We start from the raw sequence: 26616 nt of genomic DNA, 5'->3' as shown, positions 1-26616 counted from the left end.
CGAGCAGATTTGATTGTATCTGGGCTACAGTGACATCGTCAGTGTGTTGGAAATAGCTGCCGCCGACCGTTGCGGGCAGCACAGGAGGTGACCCCATGGCACCAAGCACACGAAATTTGAAGCCAGTGATAAAAAAATGCACACAACATTTCAGTTGGTTCATGGGACTTAACAATGCGGTCAGGTGCTCCTTAACCAGCACTGACATCACACAGTACGCGAGCCTCCTGCATCTTGCCATCGAAACGCAGCCGCTGTGGCCACGATCGGCGCAGCCGCTGTGGCCACTGCATGTTTTAGGTCAGCAGCCAAGCACCATAACCACTGAGAAACTGCAACGGCAGAGAACATGCGGCGCGCACGTCTCAAAAACACTTGACACACCACCAACCCGACCACGTGCGGAATGGCGACTGGAAAACCAAACTCTAAAAAAAAATACGTACTGTCATAGTAATGATGCTGATAAGGCCGACTGAAAAAGAGGAGCGTTTTGTCAGCGAAGGAAGAGTGGGCAGGGTCTCTCAAACCTGAAGATCGCGCGTGCTCCCAATCTTGAAGGCTATACAACTGGCCACTGAAAGACAATATGACCAAGGCAGTGGAAAATCCAACATGGTGGTTTTTAAAATCGAGCAACGCGGCTAGAAACAAGCAATTTAGTCCGAAAGACCAGTTTTGAAAATGTATTAGGGCAATGGGGAGCATGACGATGCATTTATGATGTCCGAAATATCATCAACTCCGAATAATCCGTCGACGACTGTATCAGTCGCAGCGCCGACCAGTTTAGATGACAGTCTGAGGAAGAACAAGTCTTCTTCTATTTTGTCAGGCACTCGTGCACATTGTACAATGAGGAAGCATGCGGTCTGCATGTGACGTTATTTCTGCCTGCAGAATTGATGTCTCAATGCATCTTGACATCAATGTTAAACAAGCAATCCCAGGCATCTCGCCAAGGCCAGCCCACCCTTATATGATGGTAAATGTCAGCGCAAATATTTGCACTTCACTGGCAGCGCTACCATCAGCAATGGCCCAATGTGGCCTCACAACTGGCAGCGCCAGTATCGACATTGGTGGTTAAATAGCCTACTAACGTCCCACCTTGCCAATGGCAATGTCGTTCCCTCATAAGAGAAAATTATGGCTACTTCGGAGCAGTAATTTTAAAGGGTTCATGAACCACTTTTCCAAGTAATCATCCAATAACTTCAGAATCGGAGTTTATTGCTTCACGAATCGAGTGCCAGAAAAATTTCTCAAATATATAAAGAACGAGTGGAGTTGCAGGGATTTGTCCTTCACTTTAGGCGCTTTCTTTCTTCTCATGTCCCGATAAGCACGCTGGAATCTACACAGGGAGAGATGGCACAAGGGAAAGAAATTACATCAGCACACGTCATGACATTGAGCAAACGTGATGAAGCGCGATTGCTCTCTCCCGTTGCGACTACTCTGTGTGAGTGTGGATATACTGTGTAATGTTAGCAGACTATGGAGTGCGGTGCCAGCACGTAACGACACCCCGTGGTAAGAAATGCATCTGATCCAAACACCGCTCAGTCAATGTCAGCCGTTAGCCATCATTATGCTATCTGCTGTTTCACGTCAAACAGTAGGTACCAGCACCTCCGAACAGAGTGAGCGCAGACAGGCCTCCGTATGGATAGAAGGCGCCTGAGAAAATGGTGACGTTGCGCTCTGCTTCTAAACGATCCTTGGCGCGCACAATTGCAAGATTTGGCTGAGCTGTTCATAGCATTGTCTGTTATCCGCAGGATGTGTTTTCTCATCAAGCCCGCGAAGCAGTTCATGTCCCTTTTTAATTGTTGAAATAATACTTCCACAAGGAAGAAAAACAAACTGCGAAAAAAACCCAACATTTGTTCTAACGTCACCACAGCTCCGTGTTATTCATGGTGCGTTAGCCTGCTACGACCCCAAAGTGGAACGGTGGGAGCGTCTCATAGGTTGTATTTATTTGTCAACAAGCTGGATGTAACTAAAGATTCTCATAATTATGTCTAGACGTAGCACCACACACTGCCAAGGTTGAAATGAATCTGTGAAGTCTGTGAATTTCTATAGCGGAAAACAAAACGGCAAACAAAAAACCAGTATTCATTCGCGAGTGTTCACAGCATTCTGTTCAGTGTTTTTTATGCAATATGAGCAGGGGCTGCTTGCCAAAAGGCTGTGTTTGACACCGAGAAGTCGATCGTATCGTAGTGCAGCGATGGCTAGACATGATCAACGATCATGATTTGACAAACACATTGCCTTTGCACATAAACCCTGCGTTCTTATCTTTTTTACTCACTGACTGAGGTTTTTGAACATTTTTAACCATTTTATTTGCGAAATTCAGTGGGACCACAAAGTGATGCAGCCGTAAACATCAGTTCATGCATGCATCGCCGGCAAACACCGGTATTTACACGATAATAGACAGTAGGCGTGCAAACACGGACACAAGAGAGGAGTCAGGATGTCGAATGCCAATTAGCAAATGTAAATTAAGGCACACAGCGGTGGAAAAGAAAGTAGGCACAAATTCTTATCTGTGCATGCCCAGGCAAGAGGTGACACCTACCACTCCGGCATGCACGTCTACATGAGAGATAACTGTTCAGGAATTTGATTACCCGCTGCGGTGGTACTCAACTGCTGACCGAAGGTCCCAGCATTGAATCTCGGCCGCGGCAGCCACATTTCAATGGAGGCAAAATGCTAGAGGCCGGTGAACTTAGATTCTTCTGGTGCATGTTAAAGGGCCCCTAAACCACCTCTGATATTTTTTCAAACATTTCAAGCAAAGATTTCAAGCATTGTGTGCAGAATGTCATCATGATCAACGATGCCACACGTGGCAGCGTTCTAAGCCGCAGACGCGCCACAAATTCCAAGAAACAATTTCTTCTCCTCTCAGGGCCCTTTTGGTTTGCCTAGTGACGTGTGTGACGTCAGCGTGTTGAATCTGTGATGTGTTATGCAGGCAATGCTGTGATTGGTCGAACAAAGACCTACGACTTCTGGTTTGTCTGCAAGCAGCTGCCCATGCTCCTTGCTGTTCTTCGTCGTGTTGCTTGTGAGTTGGCAACTGCGGCCTGTAACGCAACTGCCAAATCGCTAGCGTACCAGCACAGTCAAGCCTAGCATTCTGATAAGCTGCGCGGACTGAATCCGACAGTGTTTTGCGATGGCTTTCACAATCAGTGCTTGGTTGCAAAAGCACCGACTGGAAAAACGAAAAGACACGACACGTGTCACCATACGTGTCCATCATGTTGACGATCCTTTGAAGGCGTGAGCGCAACACGGGGTCCATACCGGCACAATTCGTACGAGCACGGGGCGACACAGCAACAACGGCGGTTAGCCGAGAAGCACGGAGTTCACGGAGTCGCAGCATTCGGAAGTGCCCGCTGTTTCGAAGAGCGCGTCAGCGATGACAGCATGTCACGTGAGATTGGGAGGGGCACTCGGCGAGAAGGGAAAGCGGCTTTGGGAGAGGAGACCAGCAGACGAGTAGAGGGTAGCGAAGAAAAGAGTGAAACGAGCGATGGCAGCATTTTGATCATCAAACGTGTGTAACTCCGCTATTACGGCACCGTTTCGAAAAATTCTCACGGCTACGTGCTCATTGTAGACTCGTGCACGACTGTCACAGCACAACTAAATTTTGACCTCATGGTGGTTTGGGGCTCTTTAAAGGACCTCAGGTGGTCAAAATTTCCAGAGCCCTCCACTGCAGCGTCTCTCATAATCATATCGTGGTTTTGTGATGTAAAACCTCAAATGAATACAGGTATTTTATTTCTTCTTTATTCAAGTTAATTGATGGCTGCCTCACGCATGCACTACCAGTGCCATCAATATGCCAGGCCTCAACCATTAGGCATGTTTCTTCATTCCTGTGCTTATGTAAAAATCCGAATTCATAGAATTTTGGCATACATTTACATTCTCAACAATGTAAAAAATAGATTAGATGGTGAGGCTTTGGTTAGCGACTTCATATGTTCCAATAATCTCTGGTGAATAAAGTGACCCGTCTGCCCATGTAGAAGCGGTCTCAGCTAAAATGAACTTTATATACCACACCTGTAGGCAATCAGTAAATTTGTTAGTAGGTTTTACGAAACTTGTGTCAGTCTGCTTTTTATCCATTACCTGCTCATTTTTTCTCTGCATGGCGGCAGAAATCTTACCTAGCTTATTGGCAGGCGTAAAAAGAACATTAACGCCGTATCTACTTCCCATTTTCTTTAGCCTGTGAGATAAGCAATGAAAGTAAGGAATACCTATGACGCGTTTGTTACTATTGATTTCTGCAACCATGCTCAGACTTAACAAAGCAGACTTCTTTAAACATTCAGTGACAGTGGCCACTGCAATGCAAGGATAGCCCACATCTAAAAAAAGATTCGGCAGATGCCACACGTTGTGCGAATCTGTTTCAGCAAAGCAGTCAGCGAGTACTTTTTGAGCCAAGCGTAACGAGGTGGATCGACGGTTTTTGTAAGTGTAGTAGCTGTGTGCACATCGTGGGCTTACCAGGCACGTCGACAACACTGGCATTTAAAGAGTAAATTATGGTGCGACGTAACGTCAGCCCTCATGTTAGAGTACATACATCATATTATCGAAGTAAGTGCACGTAATGGTGCAATCATGTGAATATCATACGTAACTTTCGTTAATGTATTCCTCCGGGGTCGAGCAATGCTTCAATATAGCTTGCTGAATCATAGGAATACAAATGTAATGTTTATTAGACAGCTGTAAAAGCAGAGCTAACGCTGGAACCACAGATGTTAATCTTATATGACGCCTTTATCTAGGAGTACATATGTATTGTTAATTGCTTTCTTGTAAAATTAGATAGCCAGCACCACACCACAGTTGACGTTGCCGTGACATTACGCCTGCATACGCTGTTTTTTCAGACCAGTTTGTAGACCTGGCATGGCTCTTGGTAGAATACCTGATTGCCATGTAGAATTCTTGCGTTCGATTCCTGCTGGGATTTTAATTTTTATGCTTTCCATCCGTCGGGTCAACGCTGCCGATGTCGGTTTTTCTTAACACTCTCGCATTTAAATTACCAATGTCTGTTCTCGTCGTTCCGGGTAGATATAGACTGTCAATCACCGTGACGCATGCCCATACACTGCGGCCCATGGTAAACGGGTAAGTGGCCACACGTGTCTGGAGGAAAGGGTTTGACGACGGTACGCGACAGGATTTTCACGTTATTCATGTCATGACCCGAGAGTGATATTAGTGAAATCTCTTACCCTCCCATGCCAATTTTGGTCTACACCAATTTAAGGAGGCAATCATGAGAGCACCCCAGACGTAGGCGGCTAGATAGATAGATAGATAGATAGGTAGGTAGGTAAGGTAAGTAGGTAGGTGGGCAGGTAGGTGGGTGGTGGGTCGGTCGGTCAGTCGGTCGGATCGCGTAACCTAACGCTTTAAAGCTGGTGCTTATGTTGTGCACACAAGATTGTTGAGGAGAACACTAAGGCATGACACCACTATGCCATTCTTCACAGCCTTAGAATACTTCAACAAGAAGTTTTTTACAGCGGTAAAAAGCTTGGCTGCCGCATGCAACAGTCATTAACACTGTTAACGGACTGTGCTTGCCTTGCAGAATGAATCTTTCAATTTAACAGAATGAAGTTCCTTAACCATCTGGATGTCATCAGCATATAGAAGGAAAGAATTCTGAATGATGAAAGAATCATCGTCAACAAAAATTAAAAGAGTGGACTTAATATTGGCCCTTGAGGGACCCCACTAGATGGCTTGTACAAAGAAGGAATTGGCCATTAACAGTAACATAACATGATCTGTCAAGAAGATAGCTGTGCAAAAGATTCACAACTGCAGATCACATCGAAGCGCGTAAGTTCACCTATAAGCAGTGCGTGGGTGACTATGTCAAAAGCCTTGCTAAGGTCACAGGTGTCAACCTGCTGTCACTTAAAGGGACACTAGAGAGAAACAATGAATCGGCCTTGATCAATAAATTGTGCTCTGAGAACACTAATGTTGTTAATTTCACAATCATAGTTTTAATAATAGAGGAGAAAATCAAGTTCAAAGTTTCATTTTTAATTTGCGCCGAAATCTCCCCGCGTGACGTCACTGGATTTCAAAGTGTATTTATCGTATCTTGCGCCATTGGCTGAACGAAATTACCCCAAACTTGGTATGTTAAGTCTATGGCCCTCTCAGAGGACAATGTACTTCATTTTTACCGATTAGAAACTACGTAGTCCCTAGTAGGCACCGTCAAAACAGGACGTCACGGTGAATGGTGCGGAAAATTCAAGGTGGCATCGCCACCCACATTTTGTTTTTGCGCGTTTTTCTCGCTTACCAAACGTCTTCTCACAGCAAGCGTGGTGTTTTCAGTATCGTGGAAGAGTACTTTACTAATATGAGAATCATTTTGCTCTTTAGTGTCCCTTTAATGACAAGCGTAGAGATCTGCTTGATGACATTAGCAAAATTTCTGATAGTTGAGTGTCCAGTGAGAAATCAGTGTTGATTCAGAAACAAGTTTTTTCCCAGCAAAAGACAATATGCTGTGAACAGCCAGCTCAAAGATCTTGATCTGGCACAAATAAGAGAAATCGGGTGATAATCCGAGAGACCCATTTTTACAGCCAGACTTAAATGCAAGGAAAACACAAGCAGTTTTCTGCATACTAGAGAATGGAGAAATATTCAGTTATTAAATATCGTTCTTAGTACTGGGACAGATGTACTGTAATAAGCTTTGAGAACGGTGGAGGTGATGCCATCTAACAATAATGTACTCTTTCAGTACCTTACAACTTTCAATAATTTACAAAAATTTTGTAACATGGCCTGGTGAGAAGCCTCATAGGTGTACTGAATTGATACCGTGGACTTGTCATTTAAAGGAAATTAAGGGGCAATGTCCCTAAGCATAAAATCAAGTATCAGTAATTGTCACATCTGGTGCCCTAAGTGATTTACATTGATGCACGCTTGCGCGAACTGAACATGAATGAAGCTTGACTTCCTTAAAGAAGGCCATGTCACAGACCACCAAACAATTTGCAGTGTTCAGCGAAAAATAGAATTAGAGGGTCTATTGTGCCTATGCATATAAGAAAAAGGATCTGTAAAAGAATATTTCAGTCTGAAATAAGCCCTGGAAGTCACCAGCAAAAAACCCTGCCCACCGCTGGCGACCACCATTTCGTTATGGCATGTGTGACATCATGGGCTGCATGGAATGGAGGCATCGTCTTCTACCAAAGTTTCAGCCGCTGTAAACGGTTCAATTTCAGTGGCTCGCTCAAATTTGAACAAAGATCAAATAGCGCGATTTCACGAGCAGCTGACCACGGAACAAAATCAATTGCCGGAATGCACACGCTTGCACAGCAAGCAGCTCATTACATTGTGGCTGACAAGTGCACCAGTATTGCCTATCTCTGAGGTCACTTGCATGGTATAAGAATATTCAATTATAAGTTAAGTGCACGACTGAATGCTCTAAAATTTCGCCAGCTTGTGAACACTCAAGAGTTAACCCACATGACACAGATAATGATAGAAAATTGGGTGTCATGACCCTTTTAAGGTGTTTTTTAAAACTGATTCACTTTCCTCCTGTGATTACAGATCAAAAAGAAGCTCAAGACCGCAGGCATTGTGGTTGGAGTAGCAGCAGGTAGGTAAACATTGTGTGAAGTGTTTTTCATCTGTGTTTAAACTCAGCAGCATCAGCGTGAAGGAACGCTTCCCAGTTCCTCGTACCAAGAGATGGTCGATTAACTTTTAAAATAGATTAATGATAAAATCGTTTGCCGGAATGCAGACGCTCGCATGGCAAGCAGCTCATTACATCGTGGATGAGAAGTGCACCAGTGTTGCCCATCTCTGAGGCCACTTGCATGGTATAAGAATATTCAATTATAAATTAAGTGCACAACTGAATGCTCTAAAACCATTTAGCCTAGCCATTGATCAATTAATTGCTCTCACTGAGGGTTCGTTTTTTTTTCATCGATTAACCGACATTTCTAGTGGCACGTTCAGAATGCTGCAACACAGTTTGCATTGATGTAAATGAGTTTACGTCATTAATTTATTTGGTAGCTGGAAGAAAGATCCAGGACATGGCTGTGTTATGGCCATGATAAGTGATAGTATTTATTTTGTTAAACACTCAGTATAAATCATGCTAATGACTAGTGAAAGGAGAAACAACGTATAGTGTAGAGCCAAACAAGACACAGATTGAGGGGATGATTGAGGCTCAAAATAATAAAAATCCGTTGAACGAGGAGTGTTGATGAACATTGTGGAACGTAGAATGCACCTATACAGTGTCTAATTACTGAGGGCTTGTGTTGGAGTTTTAGTGCAGAGAAATGACACAGGACAGCAGAAACACGAGCACACAGAGCTGTAGTGTTCTCATGTCTTCTGTCCCGTGTCATTCCATCATGGTGATTCTCAAGATATGCCGCGCCAACTAGCCTACCAATCTGTTTTTCTGACTGTGTAGAGTGAAACACTTCAAAATCAAACAAGATATAGAAAAAAAATGACGTTAGTGAAAAGTGAGATCTAGTAGAAATGCGTTACAAATTCTAAAACAAAGCGAGAAGGTAGAGTTACAGGTATTTGATTTTTCTGAACCACATGCTCCTTTTTACAAAGCAAAGGAATGCCACTTCGCCTAGACTTGGGTGTTACTTGGTCAATCAGCAATGTCAGTGTTGTTGTTTTAGTGACAACCGATACCGTTAATTCTTACTATCCACTTCCTTGTGCTGTCATCACTATGGTCTGTACTAAGAGATGATCGTGTCCAAGAAAAATGAACACCCTAAACGAGCAACCAGTAGCCTAAGTGGTCACGGAATCGGCATGCGAGAATATTCAGGGGCACTACTGATCATGCAGAAATCGAAACTCCACTGCTATGCATATAGGTGTGTGCTGTAGAAGAGGCAAGGGAGCCATTCCATTTTACAGTGAAAGCTGTTATGAGATCGTTTCACCGGCCGTTTTTTGGCGCCTTAGTTGTCCCCACCCGCCAGCCCGCCGGTGTCCGTAACCAGTATCGATCGAAATAAGAAAAAAAAAAAACTAAATAGAAAAAAATTTCCAGGATGGAACGAGGTTCGAAACCTGGCCCTCTGCGTGGGGAGGCCCAGTTTCAACCTCTGAGCCATGCCGGTGCTTGAAACTGCTTTGCAAAAAGGTCCTATACAGGCTTCATGTCGGGAAGGAACCACACTAGCATATTGCAATATAGCGTGGTAGAAGAGTAAAATAAGCACCAAGCGTCGCACAAACGCGAATTCTGTAACCAGGCGTCACACAATGCGAATTGCGCAACGAGTAGGTTGTGAAATGCTTCCAACCCATTACAAAGACTCTGCCATAATTCTTCGTCGTCATCAGGCACAGCATCAACAAAGTGCTCATAGTGCCTTACATTGTGTTTAGCAGGTACCACGGATCAACCGTAAAATGACGAAAATGGCACAGTGCCTGCTGCCCTACTCTCAAAAGTTAGAATGATTTAGAGCGTAGTGGTTTCCTCGCAGATGCACTTGGTATTGGTTCCAAGGAAGCCTATAAGCGCAGATCATGTCCTCGGGTTTCAGTAAAAATTACAATGCTTTATAGCGTAGTGGGTTCCTCGCAAGTGCACTTGTATTGGTTGCCAATGAAGCCCATAAGCGCATGATCGATTTCCTCGGGGTCCTCAGTAAAGTTCTTCGCGCCCCCCCCCCCCCGTCTCTTTCCCACGTCAACGTATGTTATACAGCATGACGGGAGAGGGAAATAGCGACCGGAAGCGTCACCCAATGCAAAATTACATAACTGTGGGCCGTTTAAGATTACAACCCATTACAAAGGGCTGAGCCATAATTCTTCATCGTCATCAGTCGTCGCGTCAACAAAGTGCACATATGCCTCACAGACGTGCCAGCTGGTGCCTCGCTTCTTCCGCAGAATGACGAATAATGCCTTAGTAGGTGCTTCCCAACTTCGCATAATTGTGATTTATGGCATAGGTGGGTACCTTTCTAGTGTACTTTTATCGTAGCACCAAGTGAGCTAGCTTACAACGTGCTCTAGAAACGCCGCTCTTTTCCAGCTTTCGCTGTGACTGTGCTGCGGTTTCAGCGCAGGCCTGGCGTTTTTTTCTTTTCTATTTGCAAACTTTATTCTTTTGCAAGCAGCACATGGAAGCTCATATATTTTAGTTGAGATGACCACAAAGAGCCTTTCAACCTCCATGATCCGAACTATAGATTAACTCTTTCGTTATCGCGAGAAAATGGTTATTTTTCATGTCTCAGGTAGAAAGTTTTGCCAGTTTAGAAAGTACTCCAGCATGCATTGCAGCATACCAAATTACGCATAATGAAATGGTCTTTCCAAAAAAATATAAGTTGTAAAGCAACAAAAAATATTGTGGAATGTATCAAAATTTGAAAGTGTGTAACTTTTTGTTGCCAGCTGATAACAGAGCAATAAAAAAAACACTATATATGCAAATTATAGATTTCAAAACAGGAGAAAGTGCCTCAGATCAGGCTGGCCGACGTTTCGATAGGGGACCTATCTTGTCAAAGGCGCCTTGTCATCCCTGGCGTGTTAGTTTTATGGGGTTAGTGATGACGTCATGTCCAGCGGCGGCCGTGTCTGTTGCTGTTGGTAATTGATGCCTGGAAAGAGAGAAACTCGAAAGCAGAGGAGTAAAGCCCTTGCCACATTTCAAGAGAGTTTGCAAACACGTTCGGGTCTGCCATGTCAGAGTTCAAGGTAGCTGCAAAGAAAGAAGAAAAAGAAGAGAAAAGAAAAAAAAAAGGGGGGGGGGTACAACCAAGCGAGAGGAACGAGTGCAGCCATCACAAGAGCTGCAGAAGGTGGTGAGGAAGGGAACTACAAGCGGGAGGAAAAAAAAAAAAAAAAAAAAGGGAGGAAACCGGGCGGTTTACGTTAAATGGTCCGCCAAGGAGCTGCAGAAGGTGGTGGGGAAGGCAGCTACAGACGACAAAAAGGTACTCGGGCGGCGTACGTTTAAAATGCCGCCTGCCTACTTTAAGTGATATTGAAAGGGTTGCCTGAAAAGCAAGCTCCTGCTTAATGGGTGAAGTAATTGGCTTGGCATATGCATCCAGTGTCGTCGGTGGCTTCCAAAAATTGGGGCGCCCGTCAACTAAGAGGGTGAAGTAATTGGCTGGCATATGCATCCAGTGTCGTCGGCGGCTTCCAAAATTGGGCGCCCGTCAACTAAGAGGGGAAAAAAAAAAAAAAAGAAAGTTGAAAGGAACGAGGGGCGGCCGGGGGGGAACAATCGGAATAAGACTCGTAGAACTTCCTGAGAAAGCGAGGGCTGTGACAATGCTGGCCAGAAGCGGCCTTTGGAGCGCGGAAAGGGGGAAGGAAACCGTGGCTCGGATTCACTAGAAAATGAAAATATTTTAAGAGAATAATATCTACACGTATGTGCACATTTTTACATGCAAGGTTAAGAGATATTAAAAAAGAATATTGATAGTGTATTATGGGAGCTGGTCGGGATTTATTTTGCGAATAGGTTAAGGTTTTTGAAAGCTGAGCGTACTTCATGTCTCTTAATATTATAGGAATCATGCTATGGCTTTAACGATTCCAAATTACCACGAGCTAGATTTATTCCTGATGGGTGTAGGGATTGAAATTTGTGTATCAAATACGATTCCATGTATTTCCTCTCACGTGGTGACCGGAAGTTTGTTTGTAGAATGTAAAGTTTGGCTTGATCGAAATTGTGGTCTTGTTGATTGAAGTGGCTGGCTACTGCTTTTGGTAAGTTGTGCTTTGTGTCTGCGCGGTGGCCGTTCAGTCTTACATGAATTGGTTGTCCAGTTTCGCCTATGTACTGTTTTTTACAGGTGGCACACTCAATGCAGTAGATCAGGTTGTTTGAGGTGCACGTGAAGTTCGATGTTACCTTGTGAAGGTAATCGGATGCTGTGCTTTTTACGTTGGTGGCTGGCTGTATATGTTTGCACGTAGAACATCTTGGACGCCCACAGGGTCCAGACGTTGGTGTAGTTTTTGTTGCGAGTTTTGCATGTACGAGCATATCTTTAAAATTGGCGTTGCGTCTGTAGGCAACCTTAGGCGGTTCGGGGAAGATTTTTTTAAGTTTCTGGTTGGTTGTTAGAATCGGATAGTATTTTGCGAGGATGTTGTTTATGTTCGGAAGTGCGTTGGAAAATTTTGTAGTGAGAAGAGGCGTTGTTGTTGTTGTGGTTTTAGGGCGTGGTTTGAGTGTCTCAGTGCGATCTAGTTTTAGTGCGTCCGTGTAAGCCTTATGAAGGAACGCGTTTGGATGGCTTCTGTTTGCTAGTGTTTCTTTTAGGGTAGTAAGTCTGTTTACGTAATCCTGATCCTCTACGCATATGCGACGTAACCTTGTTGCTTGGCTCCTGAAAATGCCCTGTTTACAATGTTTTGGGTGATGGCTAGTATAATCTAGGTATTGTTGCTTGTCAAATGGTTTCTTATACAGCGTAGTCTTTAATATACCATTCTCAAGATATATGGTTGTGTCAAGAAAGTTGATGCTCTCAGCTGAGGTCTCGGACGTGAACTTTATCGTTGGATGAAAGGAGTTTAGGAATGATGTAAATTTAGCTAGATTGTCCCTGCCGTGACCCCATATTATAAGTATGTCATCAATGTACCGAAGGTATGTGTGGGGTTTGTCTGCGCAGCGAGCCAGGAAGTCTGTTTCCAGAATTCCCATGAATATGTTTGCATAAGTGGGTGCGAATGGGGTGCCCATGCTTGTTCCTTGTATTTGAAGGTAGTAATTTTCTTCAAATTCAAAATAGTTGTGTGATAGTACTAGTTCGAGTAATGATAAATATACTTCAGTAGAATGCTGTACATTATGTTGATTTAAAGTTGCTTTATTGAGGTTAGGCCCTCTGGGATCGGGATATTCGTGTATAAAGCGGTAACGTCTAGTGTGACGAGGATGGCGTTTTGTGGGAGTGTGCCTTTGCTATTAATCTCTTCTATTATTCGCAGTAGGTGTGGGGTGTCCTGTACAAATGACGGGAATGTCTTCGGAATGTCCCCGAGAAAGTGGTTAAGGAATTCGGAGAGGCTCTCGGTTGGGGTGTTGTTATTTGATACTATTGGGCGCCCTGGAATATTGGCAGTGTATAATTCGGTGGATGGTACTTTGTGAATTTTGGGGAGGAGGTAAAACCGCCCTGCTGCTTTGTTGTTTGGTTTCAGAAACTTGAATTCTGATGGAGTTATTAATTCATCAGCAAGGAGGGATCTAAGTGTGTTAGTGATTGTGAGTGTGTATTGTTCTGTTGGATCGCTGTCTAGTTTGCGGTAGTGTTCTGGGTTATTGAGTTGTCTGTAAGCCTCGTGCTTGTACTTCTGTGTTGGCCAAATGACTATGCTTCCTCCCTTATCGGCTTCCTTGATGATAATGTCTTCGCGCGACTTGAGGTTAGAGATGATGCGACTCTCCGAATAAGTCATGTTCCTAGGCTTTTTAGATGATTTCGATTGATTAATGATTTCTGTAGTGATAGCTTTAAGATATAAGTCGAGTTCTATTGCCTGTTCTGGTTCGGGAGTCCAAGTAGACTGAGCCCTGAGCGTTGTAGTACCTGTTTCTGCTCCATCGTTATCTGCAAAAAAGTGTCTAATGCGCATTCTTCGTGAAAATTCTGTGAGGTCTCTGTGGAGTTCGAATTCATCTATTGTGTTGTTGGTTGGACAAAAGTTTAGGCCCTTGCTAAGGACCCTTGTTTCCTCCAAGCTTAATGTACTTGAAATGTCTACAACATTGGACTGCTCTATTTGTGTGATGTTAGCTGTGCTTGGTATTTCTCTGTTTGTACTGTCAGTTGTTAGCGGGACTAGGGTGGTTGTTCGGGAGGGTGTTCCTTGATTGGAAATCATTTTCTTATTCTGCTTTTGCCTCAATTTTTTATTCTGTTTTTCTTTATATTGTTCTAGGTCCCTTTTTTCTTCGGTTGTTAGAATTATGTTCTCGAGTTTTTGGGAAAATTCTTCAATTTGCTCCATGCAGTGGCTCTTGAGTATATTTAAGAGAGAAAATGAAGCGTTGTCTAGTGCTGCTTGCCAGTTATCTTGATATTGGGTGGAGAGAGTACCTAACGCGGGTGTCGCTTTCAGTTTTAGTCCTTTGGGAATTGTGTTGTTCTTTATGCAGTGCTTGTACGTGTTGAGGTGGCAGGTGTAGTTGGTGAGTTTTTGGGTTAGTTTTCTAGCTTGTAAAAATTCAATGCGGCGTGTATGGGGAGTAGTGATTTCAAGGGTTTGTCACTTATTGTCTTAGTGCGGGTGGATCTGCGTGTGTCCGCGCGTTCCGGTTTGGGAGCTGTTTGAACTTCTGGTTCGTTAGATTCGACGACTGTTGCGGCCTGGGTGTCCGTGTGTGGAGGTATGAGAGTGGGCGTCTGCGTGACAACTTCGGTTGCGGATTTTGTTTCGTCGGTCTCGGTTGTGTCGGGTTCCTGGTGGTAGTGTGGAGGTGGGCATGTAATTTGTGTGGAAGGTTCGGCTGTGGGCCTCATGTTGGATGTTGTTTGTGTGTAGGCTTCGGCTGTGGACCTTGCGTTGGGTGTAGTTTGTGTGGAGGCTTCGGCTGTGGTGTATGTTGCCTCCGTTTGGCTCGCAGACGAGTGTGTTTTCGGTGGTGAGTTCGTCTTTTGTTCTGTTGTTTGCGTGTGGGATGTTGCTGAGTGGGCTAGTGTGGCTCTAGTGCGTGGCGCTGTGACGGAGACAGGGATGGTGGAAGGGCCTTGTGTGGGCTGGTAAGTGACGTTATGTTGTCCTTTAATTAGATGTTTAATGCGCTGAGCGACTGCTGCAACGCCTCGGTGGTTTAGGTGGAGGCCATCCCAGGCCAAGTGTTCGTGTGGTGAATTGTGTATTTCTGTGTGGTGGATGGCGTCTACGTTCTTGTGAAAATGTGGCAAGTTAAGTATCAGTGTGTTTAGTTTGTTTCTTTCCTCAGTGTGCCTCATCAGTGCGGTTGTTTGGTGAATCAGTGGGCGGTGTTTGTTTTGTAGTCGAGGAGCCACAGTTGTCACAGTTATGTGTGTGTTCGGGCGAGCTGTCTGGATTGAAAGTATTACGTCGTTTAGTGATTCGATTGTTTCTGCTTGCATTTTGACTGTGGAGGTTGTTCGTTTCCAAGCATTGATGATGAAGTGTGTGGTATCTGTTGGGGCGTCACATACCAGTGTTAAGATGTCGGTTGTCTGTGCGCCGCTCAAATGTCTAATGTATGGTGCTTGTGGGCCTGACGGGAAGTGTTCGTGTAGGTATTTGAATTGGCTGTCGCCTAGAATAGCTACATGCGCCAAGGACAACAAGGGGCACTTACCCTGTTCCGTCATCGTCAGCAGGCATGGAGTCCAAGATCAAGAAGGGAGCCGACGGATGGATACACGTTATAGATTTCAAAACAGGAGAAAGTGCCTCAGATCAGGCTGGCCGACGTTTCGATAGGGGACCTATCTTTGTCAAAGGCGCCTTGTCATCCCTGGCGTGTTAGTTTTATGGGGTTAGTGATGACGTCATGTCCAGCGGCGGCGCGTCTGTTGCTGTTGGTAATTTATGCCTGGAAAGAGAGAAACTCGAAAGCAGAGGAGTAAAGCCCTTGCCACATTTCAAGAGAGTTTGCAAACACGTTCGGGTCTGCCATGTCAGAGTTCAAGGTAGCTGCAAAGAAAGAAAAAAAAGAAAAAAAAAAAAAAAAAGGGGGGGGGGGGGGTACAACCAAGCGAGAGGACGAGTGCAGCCATCACAAAGAGCTGCAGAAGGTGGTGAGGAAGGGAACTACAGGCGGGGAGAAAAAAAAAAAAAAAGGAGAAACCGGGCGGTTTACGTTTAAATGTCCGCCAAGGAGCTGCAGAAGGTGGTGGGGAAGGCAGCTACAGACGACAAAAAGGTACTCGGGCGGCGTACGTTTAAAATGCCGCCTGCCTACTTTAAGTGATATTGAAAGGGTTGCCTGAAAAGCAAGCTCCTGCTTAATGGGTGAAGTAATTGGCTGGCATATGCATCCAGTGTCGTCGGTGGCTTCCAAAAATTGGGCGCCCGTCAACCTGGCAATGCAATCCAAAAATTGTGCGCCCGTCAACTAAGAGGGAAAAAAAAAAAAAAAAGAAAGTTGAAAGGAACGAGGGGCGGCCGGGGGGGAACAATCGAATAAGACTCGTAGAACTTCCTGAGAAAGCGAGGGCTGTGACAATGCTGGCCAGAAGCGGCCTTTGGAGCGCGGAAGGGGGAAGGAAACCGTGGCTCGGATTCACTAGAAAATGAAAATATCTTAAGAGAATAATAGTCTACACGTATGTGCACATTTATACATGCAAGGTTAAGAGATATTAAAAAAAGAATATTGATAGTGTATTATGGGAGCTGGTCGGGATTTTATTTTGCGAATAGGTTAAGGTTTTTGAAAGCTGAGCGTACTTCATGTCTCTTAATATTATAGGAATCATGCTATGGCTTTTAACGATTCCAAATTACCACGAGCTAGATTTATTCCTGATGGGTGTAGGGATTGAAATTTGTGTATCAAATACGATTCCATGTATTTCCTCTCACGTGGTGACCGGAAGTTTGTTTGTAGAATGTAAAGTTTGGCTTGATCGAAATTGTGGTCTTGTTGATTGAAGTGGCTGGCTACTGCTTTTGGTAAGTTGTGCTTTGTGTCTGCGCGGTGGCCGTTCAGTCTTACATGAATTGGTTGTCCAGTTTCGCCTATGTACTGTTTTTTACAGGTGGCACACTCAATGCAGTAGATCAGGTTGTTTGAGGTGCACGTGAAGTTCGATGTTACCTTGTGAAGGTAATCGGATGCTGTGCTTTTTACGTTGGTGGCTGGCTGTATATGTTTGCACGTAGACATCTTGGACGCCCACAGGGTCCAGACGTTGGTGTAGTTTTTGTTGCGAGTTTTGCATGTACGAGCATATCTTTAAAATTGGCGTTGCGTCTGTAGGCAACCTTAGGCGGTTCGGGGAAGATTTTTTTAAGTTTCTGGTTGGTTGTTAGAATCGGATAGTATTTTGCGAGGATGTTGTTTATGTTCGGAAGTGCGTTGGAAAATTTTGTAGTGAGAAGAGGCGTTGTTGTTGTTGTGGTTTTAGGGCGTGGTTTGAGTGTCTCAGTGCGATCTAGTTTTAGTGCGTCCGTGTAAGCCTTATGAAGGAACGCGTTTGGATGGCTTCTGTTTGCTAGTGTTTCTTTTAGGGTAGTAAGTCTGTTTACGTAATCCTGATCCTCTACGCATATGCGACGTAACCTTGTTGCTTGGCTCCTGAAAATGCCCTGTTTACAATGTTTTGGGTGATGGCTAGTATAATCTAGGTATTGTTGCTTGTCAAATGGTTTCTTATACAGCGTAGTCTTTAATATACCATTCTCAAGATATATGGTTGTGTCAAGAAAGTTGATGCTCTCAGCTGAGGTCTCGGACGTGAACTTTATCGTTGGATGAAAGGAGTTTAGGAATGATGTAAATTTAGCTAGATTGTCCCTGCCGTGACCCCATATTATAAGTATGTCATCAATGTACCGAAGGTATGTGTGGGGTTTGTCTGCGCAGCGAGCCAGGAAGTCTGTTTCCAGAATTCCCATGAATATGTTTGCATAAGTGGGTGCGAATGGGGTGCCCATGCTTGTTCCTTGTATTTGAAGGTAGTAATTTTCTTCAAATTCAAAATAGTTGTGTGATAGTACTAGTTCGAGTAATGATAAATATACTTCAGTAGAATGCTGTACATTATGTTGATTTAAAGTTTGCTTTATTGAGGTTAGGCCCTCTGGGATCGGGATATTCGTGTATAAAGCGGTAACGTCTAGTGTGACGAGGATGGCGTTTTGTGGTAGTGTGCCTTTGCTATTAATCTCTTCTATTATTCGCAGTAGGTGTGGGGTGTCCTGTACAAATGACGGGAATGTCTTCGGAATGTCCCCGAGAAAGTGGTTAAGGAATTCGGAGAGGCTCTCGGTTGGGGTGTTGTTATTTGATACTATTGGGCGCCCTGGAATATTGGCAGTGTATAATTCGGTGGATGGTACTTTGTGAATTTTGGGGAGGAGGTAAAACCGCCCTGCTGCTTTGTTGTTTGGTTTCAGAAACTTGAATTCTGATGGAGTTATTAATTCATCAGCAAGGAGGGATCTAAGTGTGTTAGTGATTGTGAGTGTGTATTGTTCTGTTGGATCGCTGTCTAGTTTGCGGTAGTGTTCTGGGTTATTGAGTTGTCTGTAAGCCTCGTGCTTGTACTTCTGTGTTGGCCAAATGACTATGCTTCCTCCCTTATCGGCTTCCTTGATGATAATGTCTTCGCGCGACTTGAGGTTAGAGATGATGCGACTCTCCGAATAAGTCATGTTCCTAGGCTTTTTAGATGATTTCGATTGATTAATGATTTCTGTAGTGATAGCTTTAAGATATAAGTCGAGTTCTATTGCCTGTTCTGGTTCGGGAGTCCAAGTAGACTGAGCCCTGAGCGTTGTAGTACCTGTTTCTGCTCCATCGTTATCTGCAAAAAAGTGTCTAATGCGCATTCTTCGTGAAAATTCTGTGAGGTCTCTGTGGAGTTCGAATTCATCTATTGTGTTGTTGGTTGGACAAAAGTTTAGGCCCTTGCTAAGGACCCTTGTTTCCTCCTAGCTTAATGTACTTGAAATGTCTACAACATTGGACTGCTCTATTTGTGTGATGTTAGCTGTGCTTGGTATTTCTCTGTTTGTACTGTCAGTTGTTAGCGGGACTAGGGTGGTTGTTCGGGAGGGTGTTCCTTGATTGGAAATCATTTTCTTATTCTGCTTTTGCCTCAATTTTTTATTCTGTTTTTCTTTATATTGTTCTAGGTCCCTTTTTTCTTCGGTTGTTAGAATTATGTTCTCGAGTTTTTGGGAAAATTCTTCAATTTGCTCCTAGCAGTGGCTCTTGAGTATATTTAAGAGAGAAAATGAAGCGTTGTCTAGTGCTGTTTGCCAGTTATCTTGATATTGGGTGGAGAGAGTACCTAACGCGGGTGTCGCTTTCAGTTTTAGTCCTTTGGGAATTGTGTTGTTCTTTATGCAGTGCTTGTACGTGTTGAGGTGGCAGGTGTAGTTGGTGAGTTTTTGGGTTAGTTTTCTAGCTTGTAAAAATTCAATGCGGCGTGTCTGGGGAGTAGTGATTTCAAGGGTTTGTCACTTGTTTGTCTTAGTGCGGGTGGATCGGCGTGTGTCCGCGCGTTCCGGTTTGGGAGCTGTTTGAACTTCTGGTTCGTTAGATTCGACGACTGTTGCGGCCTGGGTGTCCATGTGTGTAGGTATGGGAGTGGGCGTCTGCGTGACAACTTCGGTTGCGGATTTTGTTTCGTCGGTCTCGGTTGTGTCGGGTTCCTGGTGGTAGTGTGGAGGTGGGCATGTAATTTGTGTGGAAGGTTCGGCTGTGGGCCTCATGTTGGATGTTGTTTGTGTGTAGGCTTCGGCTGTGGACCTTGCGTTGGGTGTAGTTTGTGTGGAGGCTTCGGCTGTGGTGTATGTTGCCTCCGTTTGGCTCACAGACGAGCGTGTTTTCGGTGGTGAGTTCGTCTTTTGTTCTGTTGTTTGCGTGTGGGATGTTGCTGAGTGGGCTAGTGTGGCTCTAGTGCGTGTCGCTGGAACGGAGACAGGGATGGTGGAAGGGCCTTGTGTGGGCTGGTAAGTGACGTTGTGTTGTCCTTTAATTAGATGTTTAATGCGCTGAGCGACTGCTGCAACGCCTCGGTGGTTTAGGTGGAGGCCATCCCAGGCCAAGTGTTCGTGTGGTGAATTGTGTATTTCTGTGTGGTGGATGGCGTCTACGTTCTTGTGAAAATGTGGCAAGTTAAGTATCAGTGTGTTTAGTTTGTTTCTTTCCTCAGTGTGCCTCATCAGTGCGGTTGTTTGGTGAATCAGTGGGCGGTGTTTGTTTTGTAGTCGAGGAGCCACAGTTGTCACAGTTATGTGTGTGTTCGGGCGAGCTGTCTGGATTGAGAGTATTACGTCGTTTAGTGATTCGATTGTTTCTGCTGCATTTGACTGTGGAGGTTGTTCGTTCCAACATTGATAATGAAGTGTGTGGTATCTGTTGGGGCGTCACATACCAGTGTTTAATATGTCGGGTTGTCTGTGCGCCGCTCAAATGTCTATGTATGGTGCTTGTGGGCCTGACGGGGAGTGTTCGTGTAGGTATTGAATTGGCTGTCGCCCTAGAATAGCTACATGCGCCAAGGACAACAAGGGGGCACTTACCCCTGTTCTGTCATCGTCAGCAGGCATGGAGTCCAAGATCAAGAAGGGCGCCGCTGGATGGATACACGTTATAGATTTTCAACAACTTGTATTTCCTTCCTCACCACCGTCTGCAAGCCTCTTTGTGATCGGCTGCACTCGTCCTCGTCGCTTGGTTGTACCCCCCCCCCCTTTTTTCTTTTTCTTTTCTCTCTTTTTTCTTCTTCTTTGCAGCTGACCTGAAACTCTGACCATGGCAGGCCCCGAACGTGTTTGCAAACTCTCTTGAAATGTGGCAAGGCTTTACTCCTCTGCTTTCGCGTTTCTCTCTTTCCAGGCATCAATTACCAACAGCAACAGACACGCCGCCGCTGGCATGACGTCATCACTAACCCCATAAAACTAACACGCCAGGGATGACAAGGCGCCTTTGACAAAGATAGGTCCCTATCGAAACGTCGGCCAGCCTGATCTGAGGCACTTTCTCCTGTTTTGAAATCTATAACGTGTATCCATCCGTCGGCTCCCTTCTTGATCTTGGACTCCATGCCTGCTGACGATGACGGAACAGGGTAAGTGCCCCTTGTTGTCCTTGGCGCATGTAGCTATTCTAGGCGACAGCCAATTCAAATACCTACACGAACACTTCCCGTCAGGCCCACAAGCACCATACATTAGACATTTGAGCGGCGCACAGACAACCGACATCTTAACACTGGTATGTGACGCCCCAACAGATACCACACACTTCATTATCAATGCCGGAACGAACAACCTCCACAGTCAAAATGCAGCAGAAAACAATCGAATCACTAAACGACGTAATACTCTCAATCCAGACAGCTCGCCCGAACACACACATAACTGTGACAACTGTGGCTCCTCGACTACAAAACAAACACCGCCCACTGATTCACCAAACAACCGCACTGATGAGGCACACTGAGGAAAGAAACAAACTAAACACACTGATACTTAACTTGCCACATTTTCACAAGAACGTAGACGCCATCCACCACACAGAAATACACAATTCACCACACGAACACTTGGCCTGGGATGGCCTCCACCTAAACCACCGAGGCGTTGCAGCAGTCGCTCAGCGCATTAAACATCTAATTAAAGGACAACACAACGTCACTTACCAGCCCACACAAGGCCCTTCCACCATCCCTGTCTCCGTTCACAGCGCCACGCACTAGAGCCACACTAGCCCACTCAGCAACATCCCACACGCAAACAACAGAACAAAAGACGAACTCACCACCGAAAACACACTCGTCTGCGAGCCAAACGGAGGCAACATACACCACAGCCGAAGCCTCCACACAAACTACACCCAACGCAAGGTCCACAGCCGAAGCCTACACACAAACAACATCCAACATGAGGCCCACAGCCGAACCTTCCACACAAATTACATGCCCACCTCCACACTACCACCAGGAACCCGACACAACCGAGACCGACGAAACAAAATCCGCAACCGAAGTTGTCACGCAGACGCCCACTCTCATACCTCCACACACGGACACCCAGGCCGCAACAGTCGTCGAATCTAACGAACCAGAAGTTCAAACAGCTCCCAACCGGAACGCGCGGACACACGCAGATCCACCCGCACTAAGACAAATAAGTGACAAACCCTTGAAATCACTACTCCCCATACACGCCGCATTGAATTTTTACAAGCTAGAAAACTAACCCAAAAACTCACCAACTACACCTGCCACCTCAACACGTACAAGCACTGCATAAAGAACAACACAATTCCCAAAGGACTAAAACTGAAAGCGACACCCGCGTTAGGTACTCTCTCCACCCAATATCAAGATAACTGGCAAAGCAGCACTAGACAACGCTTCATTTTCTCTCTTAAATATACTCAAGAGCCACTGCATGGAGCAAATTGAAGAATTTTCCCAAAAACTCGAGAACATAATTCTAACAACCGAAGAAAAAAGGGACCTAGAACAATATAAAGAAAAACAGAATAAAAAATTGAGGCAAAAGCAGAATAAGAAAATGATTTCCAATCAAGGAACACCCTCCCGAACAACCACCCTAGTCCCGCTAACAACTGACAGTACAAACAGAGAAATACCAAGCACAGCTAACATCACACAAATAGAGCAGTCCAATGTTGTAGACATTTCAAGTACATTAAGCCTAGAGGAAACAAGGGTCCTTAGCAAGGGCCTAAACTTTTGTCCAACCAACAACACAATAGATGAATTCGAACTCCACAGAGACCTCACAGAATTTTCACGAAGAATGCGCATTAGACACTTTTTTGCAGATAACGATGGAGCAGAAACAGGTACTACAACGCTCAGGGCTCAGTCTACTTGGACTCCCGAACCAGAACAGGCAATTGAACTCGACTTATATCTTAAAGCTATCACTACAGAAATCATTAATCAATCGAAATCATCTAAAAAGCCTAGGAACATGACTTATTCGGAGAGTCGCATCATCTCTAACCTCAAGTCGCGCGAAGACATTATCATCAAGGAAGCCGATAAGGGAGGAAGCATAGTCATTTGGCCAACACAGAAGTACAAGCACGAGGCTTACAGACAACTCAATAACCCAGAACACTACCGCAAACTAGACAGCGATCCAACAGAACAATACACACTCACAATCACTAACACACTTAGATCCCTCCTTGCTGATGAATTAATAACTCCATCAGAATTCAAGTTTCTGAAACCAAACAACAAAGCAGCAGGGCGGTTTTACCTCCTCCCCAAAATTCACAAAGTACCATCCACCGAATTATACACTGCCAATATTCCAGGGCGCCCAATAGTATCAAATAACAACACCCCAACCGAGAGCCTCTCCGAATTCCTTAACCACTTTCTCGGGGACATTCCGAAGACATTCCCGTCATTTGTACAGGACACCCCACACCTACTGCGAATAATAGAAGAGATTAATAGCAAAGGCACACTCCCACAAAACGCCATCCTCGTCACACTAGACGTTACCGCTTTATACACGAATATCCCGATCCCAGAGGGCCTAACCTCAATAAAGCAAACTTTAAATCAACATAATGTACAGCATTCTACTGAAGTATATTTATCATTACTCGAACTAGTACTATCACACAACTATTTTGAATTTGAAGAAAATTACTACCTTCAAATACAAGGAACAAGCATGGGCACCCCATTCGCACCCACTTATGCAAACATATTCATGGGAATTCTGGAAACAGACTTCCTGGCTCGCTGCGCAGACAAACCCCACACATACCTTCGGTACATTGATGACATACTTATAATATGGGGTCACGGCAGGGACAATCTAGCTAAATTTACATCATTCCTAAACTCCTTTCATCCAACGATAAAGTTCACGTCCGAGACCTCAGCTGAGAGCATCAACTTTCTTGACACAACCATATATCTTGAGAATGGTATATTAAAGACTACGCTGTATAAGAAACCATTTGACAAGCAACAATACCTAGATTATACTAGCCATCACCCAAAACATTGTAAACAGGGCATTTTCAGGAGCCAAGCAACAAGGTTACGTCGCATATGCGTAGAGGATCAGGATTACGTAAACAGACTTACTACCCTAAAAGAAACACTAGCAAACAGAAGCCATCCAAACGCGTTCCTTCATAAGGCTTACACGGACGCACTAAAACTAGATCGCACTGAGACACTCAAACCACGCCCTAAAACCACAACAACAACAACGCCTCTTCTCACTACAAAATTTTCCAACGCACTTCCGAACATAAACAACATCCTCGCAAAATACTATCCGATTCTAACAACCAACCAGAAACTTAAAAAAATCTTCCCCGAACCGCCTAAGGTTGCCTACAGACGCAACGCCAATTTTAAAGATATGCTCGTACATGCAAAACTCGCAACAAAAACTACACCAACGTCTGGACCCTGTGGGCGTCCAAGATGTTCTACGTGCAAACATATACAGCCAGCCACCAACGTAAAAAGCACAGCATCCGATTACCTTCACAAGGTAACATCGAACTTCACGTGCACCTCAAACAACCTGATCTACTGCATTGAGTGTGCCACCTGTAAAAAACAGTACATAGGCGAAACTGGACAACCAATTCATGTAAGACTGAACGGCCACCGCGCAGACACAAAGCACAACTTACCAAAAGCAGTAGCCAGCCACTTCAATCAACAAGACCACAATTTCGATCAAGCCAAACTTTACATTCTACAAACAAACTTCCGGTCACCACGTGAGAGGAAATACATGGAATCGTATTTGATACACAAATTTCAATCCCTACACCCATCAGGAATAAATCTAGCTCGTGGTAATTTGGAATCGTTAAAAGCCATAGCATGATTCCTATAATATTAAGAGACATGAAGTACGCTCAGCTTTCAAAAACCTTAACCTATTCGCAAAATAAAATCCGACCAGCTCCCATAATACACTATCAATATTCTTTTTTAATATCTCTTAACCTTGCATGTAAAAATGTGCACATACGTGTAGATATTATTCTCTTAAAATATTTTCATTTTCTAGTGAATCCGAGCCACGGTTTCCTTCCCCCTTTCCGCGCTCCAAAGGCCGCTTCTGGCCAGCATTGTCACAGCCCTCGCTTTCTCAGGAAGTTCTACGAGTCTTATTCCGATTGTTCCCCCCCGGCCGCCCCTCGTTCCTTTCAACTTCTTTTTTTTTTTTTTTTCCCCTCTTAGTTGACGGGCGCCCAATTTTTGGAAGCCGCCGACGACACTGGATGCATATGCCAGCCAATTACTTCACCCTCTTAGTTGACGGGCGCCCAATTTTTGGAAGCCACCGACGACACTGGATGCATATGCCAGCCAATTACTTTACCCATTAAGCAGGAGCTTGCTTTTCAGGCAACCCTTTCAATATCACTTAAAGTAGGCAGGCGGCATTTTAAACGTACGCCGCCCGAGTACCTTTTTGTCGTCTGTAGCTGCCTTCCCCACCACCTTCTGCAGCTCCTTGGCGGACATTTAAACGTAAACCGCCCGGTTTCTCCTTTTTTTTTTTTTTTTTTCCTCCCCGCTTGTAGTTCCCTTCCTCACCACCTTCTGCAGCTCTTTGTGATGGCTGCACTCGTCCTCTCGCTTGGTTGTACCCGCCCCCCCCCCCCCTTTTTTTTTTTCTTTTCTCTTCTTTTTCTTCTTTCTTTGCAGCTACCTTGAACTCTGACATGGCAGACCCGAACGTGTTTGCAAACTCTCTTGAAATGTGGCAAGGGCTTTACTCCTCTGCTTTCGAGTTTCTCTCTTTCCAGGCATCAATTACCAACAGCAACAGACACGCCGCCGCTGGACATGACGTCATCACTAACCCCTTAAAACTAACACGCCAGGGATGACAAGGCGCCTTTGACAAAGATAGGTCCCCTATCGAAACGTCGGCCAGCCTGATCTGAGGCACTTTCTCCTGTTTTGAAATCTATAACGTGTATCCATCCGTCGGCTCCCTTCTTGATCTTGGACTATATATGCAAAAACACTCAGAGCAAAGAAAATTCAGAATATGCATTTTGAAGATAAATGACTCAGGAATAGTATAAAAAATAATAAATGTTCTACACAATGTTTCTGTTAAATATACAAAAAAAAATCTAAACAGAGCTACTGCTTTGCTGCTCGTGCAATGCAGTGAAGTATTTCCTGGATTTCGTGAGACACAGGTGCACTCGTGCACTTTTCTCATGTTTTTTTTGTTACGACAATAGCCTGCTGGTGTTCCAATATGCCCGCGATGTGAACAACACCTATATAAACCAGATGTGCAGTGAACTTCACCAGGCATCACCTCTTTCCATGTCACCTCTTTCCACCTAAGCGGGGAGCCACCTCTCCCCGCTTAGGTTGGCATCCCAAAATATCCATCCAAGCATATTTAGTCGTAGTTTTGCAGACAGTATCGGGAAAAAAAAAGAACGAAATCACGCGTAGTCGTAAAACTTCTCGCGCCGCTCTGTAGTGCGGGGCCGAGATCTGCTTCGGCGGCCTTCGTGTCGTGAGAAGCTTTGCAGCTGGCGCCAGCACATCGCGCCCCAGCGACGTGTGAAACCTCACACATAACCAGAGTAGCTCTAAGATTGTGCACAAATGTCAGGAGCTTGTGCGGAGGAGACCACTTGAGGCCGTAAACAAAACTAACCCCTGAACGGCTGCGGATGTACCAGGCTGACGCAAAATATCCTCGCCATCAGAGCTTGAAGCTTACGAGCTGTCATCTTCGGACTCAAAGCTCGTCGTCACTAAGTTC

General features: G+C 44.8%; 1 protein-coding gene across 2 annotated transcripts in view; it reads left to right on the top strand.

The window, feature by feature from the left end:
- LOC119402169 (uncharacterized) overlaps positions 1 to 26616 on the top strand; it is a 49350-nt gene that overhangs the window by 6393 nt on the left and 16341 nt on the right. For both annotated transcript variants that reach the window (XM_037669292.2, XM_037669290.2), the window contains exon 3: positions 7681 to 7729. In XM_037669292.2, the coding sequence (XP_037525220.1) occupies positions 7681 to 7729 (49 nt within the window). The remainder of the gene's footprint in view (positions 1 to 7680; positions 7730 to 26616) is intronic.

Source organism: Rhipicephalus sanguineus, chromosome 8 (assembly GCF_013339695.2).
Source record: "Rhipicephalus sanguineus isolate Rsan-2018 chromosome 8, BIME_Rsan_1.4, whole genome shotgun sequence".
Classification (NCBI taxonomy): domain Eukaryota; kingdom Metazoa; phylum Arthropoda; class Arachnida; order Ixodida; family Ixodidae; genus Rhipicephalus; species Rhipicephalus sanguineus.
The sequence above is the reverse complement of the archived record's forward strand: the minus strand, read 5'-3'. Positions and strand labels throughout refer to the sequence as shown.